Source organism: Hemitrygon akajei, chromosome 24, assembly GCF_048418815.1.
Source record: "Hemitrygon akajei chromosome 24, sHemAka1.3, whole genome shotgun sequence".
Lineage (NCBI taxonomy): Eukaryota > Metazoa > Chordata > Chondrichthyes > Myliobatiformes > Dasyatidae > Hemitrygon > Hemitrygon akajei.
The window spans coordinates 49360195-49366856 of NC_133147.1; the positions used below are offsets into that span (position 1 = coordinate 49360195).

Below are 6662 nucleotides of genomic sequence, written 5' to 3' on the forward strand. Positions count from 1 at the left end.
TAACCTGGTTTGGTTTTCCTTCCACGTGACATGCATGGCACCTTCTACAATAATCTGCAATATATTTTCTCATGTTTGGCCAATAGAAATATTTCATAACCCTATCCACTGTCTTCATGACTCCCAAATGTCCGCCTAAAGGTCCCTTGTGAGCTAAGTTCAAAATTTCATCCCGATACACCTTCGGAACTACCACCTGATGTACGACCGCCCAGTCCTCATCGACCGGCGCCGTGGTTGGGCTCCACTTCCTCATCAACACACCCTCCTTCAGGTAGTAACCCTCTGGCTCTTTCTCAATCTCTGTCTCAGAAAGAACTGACTCTCTCAATGCCACTAGTTCCTCCTCACGTCCCTGCTCTTTTATAAATTCTCTTCTTGCTAAGGGTAGGTCTACCTCCTCTCTTTACTCTCTTTCACCTCCCTATTCCCCGTTTTACTATCCCCTAACCCCTCGGTGCAGGGTCGGTAAAAATGTCTCAGCCAAATCAACACTGGACTCACTTAAACTGTCCTCTTTCTCAGCCGCCCTTCTCGACATGCTGCGAGTGAATGCGCATGCAGGATAGATCTTAGAATCCAGGGACGGGTCCTCAGCACTCATAGGTTTGCTTGTCAGTTTCACTGCTGACCCCACCTCACCACTTGCTAAATCATTAGCAAGAAGGACGTCCACGCCGTCTCTCGGTAATTCTGACCGCACCCCTATTTCAACCGGACCAGATACCAGGTCACAATTTATAATGATCCCATGCAAAGATGCAGCTTCTGTTCCTTTTCCTGTGCCTCTCAAAACTACCTCAACAGTCTCATGACCGAAATCTAGCACCTTACTTAGGATCAATGACTGGTCAGCCCCCAGTATCTCTCCAGATCCTCACTGGAACTGGGGTTTCTCCCTCTTTCACAGACACTGTCCCTTCTGAAATAAATTTATCATGCCCCTCTCGTATTTTATCTACCATGGCCTTTCTCGTCGATTTGCTGATCGACTCAATACACCCTGTAGGGACTGTTGCTTTCCCTTTTCCTGTCTCCTTCTTCGGAGCAAAGCACTTAGATGCAATATGACCAACCTTTCCATAATTATAACAGGTCAAGCCAGGAACCTTCCTACCAGCCTGCTTTTCTTCCTCCTTACCTTTAACACTAGCTCCCGGCTTAATCTCTACCTTAGCCGGTGGACTTTCTTTACCGTCCCTACTGCCTTTCTGGTAACACGTATTTGAGGAAAACTTTGTCTTGTGGGTTAGGGCATATTCAGCTGCGAACCTGTCAAATTCCGATATAGACTTATTCAGCTTCTCGTTCAGATACATCCGGATATTATCCGGATATAAACACAACCTTTAAATTCCTCAATCAGAATTAACTCTCTGAAACGATGGAAATCCTCCTCCACCTTTTCTACAGCACACCGACCATCCAAGAGCACACCCTTTTCATAGGCAAACACTGCATACGTCTGATTCCACACTTTCTTTAAATCTCTGAACTTCTGTCTATATGCCTCAGGGACCAACTCGTAGGCCCGAAGGATAGCCTCTTTTATTTCTTCATAATCCGCAGACAGGTCCATGGACAATGCCGCATATGCCCGTTGAGCCTTCCCTCTTAATGCACTTTGTAACAACGCCACCCACTGATCTCTGGGCCACTTCTGATTCACTGCCACCTTTTCAAATTCAAGAAGGCACTGTCAACATCTGTCTCCTCGAACGGAGGTACAAACTTAAACTCCCTACTAACATTAAACTTCTCCTCTCGAACTGCCCCTTGGACTCTTCCCTGTTACTTTAACTTCTCCATGTCCAGCTCATGCTGCCCCTGTTTCTCCTTTTCAACCAACTCAGCTCTTTCTTTCTCCCTTTTCGCCTCTAACTCCCTGCTGGAGCTCATACTCCCTTTTCTTCTGTTCCGCGTCCAACCTCATTTTTTCCAACTCTAACAGAACCATCCCAACAACTGGTTTCTTTTCCGGGAACAGATCCAATACCCCAGCCGAAAACACATCCCTCTCCATATAATACTGAGCTATGGCCCTCTGGATCTCCCACTTCTTCATTGACGGCTTCACCTCTGTGATATTTAAACCTTTCGCAATATTCACCAAGTCCGCATTTTTGGCATCCTCTAGCGAATTCAAAGTCGGATGTTCTAAACTTTTGTTTATATCCATCTTTGCTGGTTTCCCGTCGCAACCAGATCAAAGTCTGGACGTATAGCCCGATTCACCGGCCCCCCAATTTGGTATCAAATCTCGAGACGAGGCCCCAATTTGTTACGCACCCCGTAACTGGGTGTCTTACCAGCAACAATAGAAGTGTCCATTGGAGTCTGGTCGTACTATTTTCAACAGTGTTTATTAGTAAAATATACAAAACAATATCACTGCAAATATACAGATAATACACGTTAGCAATACTAAACCTAAAAGTGTGGGTATAATAATAATCAATAATAAACAAGCTCTGTCGTTGTCTAGGGGATAATGAATTGTCACATGGAAATATAAAGTTCAGTTCAGCTCATGCAGGCTAAGGTCGTTGTTGGTCGATGTGTTGTAATTGTTGGAGAGAGAGGGAGAGGGCGATCAAACAGTGATAGCTATTGTCCTTGCAAACCTTCCTTTACGATCTTGATCCGTCGATGTGTTGTGGCCATTCAAGGATGACCCCTCTGTCCTTTAGCTAGACCGTTCTTCTGTGGTAATCTCGTGACCCAGGCAAGGGTGGACACACACAGAAGCCCCCACCGGCCTCGCTATAAACACTGTGAGTTAGAATTGACCGATCCGTTCGGCCCCGATGCCCCAAACTTTCTCGTGGGTTTCTGATGCTCACTGGCGTGTCTCCTGGTGCGTCTGAGGGGTGTCACCCCAGACCTCACTTTTATCCCCACTCACGGGGTCTCAGGTGTCAATCAGGTTTGAATGACTTAACCCATCAAACCAGCCCACTCTGGCTGTCCACTGAGGTATTTTAGTGAGCAGGATGGTACCGCTTAAACAGCACTCTCCGCAGCCATAAGTCTTTGGGAGTCATAACATGGGGGATAAACATAACTCTCTCTCAGGCTGTTATCTCGCCCTTGTCTGAAGCAAATGTTCCCGTCCCAATATGTTTTCGTTCCATCTCTTTCTCTCTCATTAACAGCCTGGCAACAGTAACAGTTTGTGATTCTCCCAGGGGAGAGGACATGGGCAACTCCGCACCCTTCTGCCCATCAGAATTGTTCATCCTTCGTAATAATATCAACGAGTTAGATGATGAAATTTTTGAACATGATACGAAGATTGGTGGAGCAAGAGTTAGTGATGAGACAGATAGGATGCATACCGATTTAGACAGATTCGGGGAATGGGAATGAAAGTAGCAAATGTAATATTATGTTGGACAATATATGGTCATGCACCTTGGTAGCAGGAAAAAAATGCACGGACCATTTTCTAAGTCGGTAAGAAAGAGCGAAAATCGGAGATGAGAAGGAAACACCTAAAGGTTAATTTGGATGTAGAATCGGTGCAATGTTCTTATTAATTTCATGAGGTCTGGAATACAGGAGCAGGGATGTGATGCAGACGCTTTATAAGGCACCGGTGAGTCCTCACTTGTGTAGTGTGAACAGTTTGGGCTGCTCATCTGAGAACAGAAGTGCTGGCATTGGAGAGAATTCAAAGGAGGTTCAGAAGGATGATTCCGGTAACGCAAAGGTTATCACATGAGGAACGTTTGATAGCTCTGGGTCTGTACTTTCTCGAATTCAGAAGTATTAATGGGATGTCATTAAAACCTTTCGAATATTGAAAGGACTAAACAGAGTTGATGTGGAAAGGATCAAATCTGCAGATGCTGGAAATCCGAGAAACACATACAAATTTCTGGCGAAACAAAAGTAGCAAGGCAGCATCTTGGAAAAAATGTACAGTAGACGCTTCGGGCTGAGACCCTTCAGCAGGACCGGGGGTGGGTATATGAGGAGTAGATTGAAAAGGTGGGGGGAAAGGAGCGAGAAACACAAGATAAAACTTGAAACCGGGAGGGGAGGGATGAAGTAAAGAACAGGGAAGTTGATTGGTGAAAGACATACAAGGCTCGAGAAGGGAAGAGGACAAGAGCCCATGAAAGAAAGATAAGGTAGAAGATGCAACAGAGGGAAGCTACGGGCACGCAAGGTGAGAAAGGAAAATAAAGGATTGAGAATGGTATAGCAGGTAGGGCATTATCATAAGTCTGGGAAATCAATGCTCATGCCATCAAGTTGGAAGGGAAGCAAATGGAATATAAGTTGCTCTTCCTCCAACCTGAGTGTGGCCTCATCTCGACAGTGCAGGAGCCAAGGATTGTTATATTGGACTGGAAATTGGGCCGGCTCCAAGAGAGCGGAGATCTGATAGAGTTTTGGAAGGTTATGAAATGCACAGACAGAGAGTATATTTTCCCAAAGGTTGAAATGTCTAACACCAAAGCGCATGCATTTAAGAGGAGAGGGCATAATTCCAAAGGATATGCGAGGTGCAAATAGTTTATACAGAGAGTGGTGTGTGCTTGGTGTTGCGCAGACTGGGTTGGTGGTAAAGACAGATAGTTTAGAGACTTATAAGAGATATTTATATCCGTAAATTGAGCTTAATGGAAGGATATCGACATTGCGTTGGCAGAGGGGATTAGATTAATTGGCCTTTTAATTTAGTGATTTAATTGATCCGGTACTTTTAAACCGAATGGCCTCTCCCTGTGCTGTACTGTTCTATACTTTGCAATCTGCAATCTATGTTCTAAGAGATCAGAATAAGCCTGCAGGAAAATCACAAGCACTGATCTTACTTGCAACCAACTGTCGACTGTGGCTGTGTTTAGGATATCTTGGTCAACGGAGGGTCGACGAGGTATTCCGTCAGATAATCCTATCTGAGTTGGGATTGCGGTTCTGAGTCTCACCCTGTATCTCTTGTTCGGTGAAGGCCAGCTGGAGCGAAGCAAACAGGGAGCGCTTGAAGACCTGACGGAAGTCGCTGCCTGCGAAGACGTAGACAAGAGGGTTGAGGGCGCTGTTGAATGAGGCCAGGGCTTGAAATAACATGATCCAGTCGGGAGGATCAAATCTGATTTGTGCGATGTTGCAGATACTGAGGGGGAGCCAGCAGATCACAAAGGCGGCGACAGCTGTCATGAGCAGGCGTATGGGCTTCCTGGACTTAGCGAACCTGTCCCCGTGCAGCCTCCAGCCAACGATGGCGTAACAAGTGATCATAATCGCAAAGGGGGGAACGAAGCTGAAGGCAGCCAAAATCCTCAGAGCATCGACACCAGTCAGAAGGAAGAATGAAAGCAGGCTCATGACAGTGGCTATCACCCAGACCACGAAGCAGGTCACACGTACCCATGCGAGTCTCAGATGTTGCTGGAACCAGATGGGCCGTTTAACAGCCAGGCAGCGATAGATGCTGATCAGACATAACAGATATCTGCTGGCTAAAGCGTATAGGTACATAATTGATGTAAACAATGACGAAAGGATATTGTCACCGTCCCCAGAGCCGAGCACGGAGACGTAGAACATTAGCAGGGGGAGACACAGGCAAAACAACAGGTCAGCCGCAGCCAGGTTCAGGAAGCACAGAGTGTGGACACTTCTCTTCATTTTGAAACCCGTCACCCAGATGACAGCTCCGTTGCCCGTGAGGCCGAGTAGGACGGTGAGAGTGAAGATGGCCATTGATATGACAGAAGGTGCTCTCCACTCCATCGTGAATCTGCTGGCCGTACCATTGCTGTGGTTGAGATTCCCAGTGGGCGTCGAATTATACACTACCTCGGAGAGCGACATTGTCGGGTCTGGTGATGGAAAAATTGTGGAAGTTAGAGGAATGAAGAATTGAGCGAAAAGCTATTTGGGGGGGGGGAAGGAGGGAACGAAGAAGGAAGGGGGCCACACGGAACAGAAACATAATATGCTAATGAAGGCGGACTAAGTCTGATGCAGCAGAGACCACAACCTTCTTTCAATCCTTACCTCTAGACCCTGACCGACCAGAACTGTCAAACACCGTGTGGTGGCTGCCCGTGTTTTAGCCTCCCCCAGTAAAACAATGTCACACGGAGGTGTTCCCTATGAAGGGTATCCACCCGAACACCGCGGTTCTTTAGATCCTGGATCAGAGTCTGTTGCCAGGAGAATATTACACTGATCTCAACTGATCAGGTTGCTACAGCCACTAATACTGCTTCCCGTAACCGTGTGGGTTTGCTCCGGGTACTCCGGTTTTCCCCACGTTCCACAGACGTACTAGTGATGAGGTTATTTGTCATTGTAAAATATCTTCTGATAAGGTTACGGTTAAATAGGTTGGTTGCTGGGCGGTGCGGGCTCGTTGGGCAGAAAATGCCTGTTCCACGTGAGTCTCTAAATACAGTATGTGCCTAAAACGTTTGCAGAATATTGTTGAATGCGAAGGAATATAGCACAGAAATATTCCACAATATTAGGCCGAAGCAACTAAATTAGTCGTCACATGGCCAATATATGAATCGCGTCTGCCGACACAATGTCCAGTTCCCTCACAGTTATGTGGCCATCCAAATGTCTCTTGAAAACCTCAACGTATCTGCCACCACCACCACCTCTGGCAGCGCATTCCTGCTAGTTACATCTTCTGTGAT

General features: G+C 46.5%; 1 protein-coding gene across 1 annotated transcript; it reads right to left on the minus strand.

Moving 5' to 3' along the window:
* Positions 1-4896: 4896 nt before the first annotated feature.
* On the minus strand, positions 4897-5829 carry LOC140715722 (N-formyl peptide receptor 3-like). Its single transcript, XM_073028094.1, has one exon. It carries the CDS (start codon positions 5827-5829, stop codon positions 4897-4899), a length of 933 nt encoding a protein of 310 aa, XP_072884195.1.
* Between the last annotated feature and the right edge of the window lie 833 nt (positions 5830-6662).

Excerpts from the sequence above, each read along its gene's own strand:
- LOC140715722 (XM_073028094.1), bottom strand. The coding sequence starts at position 5,829 with ATGTCGCTCTCCGAGGTAGTGTATAATTCGACGCCCACTGGGAATCTC.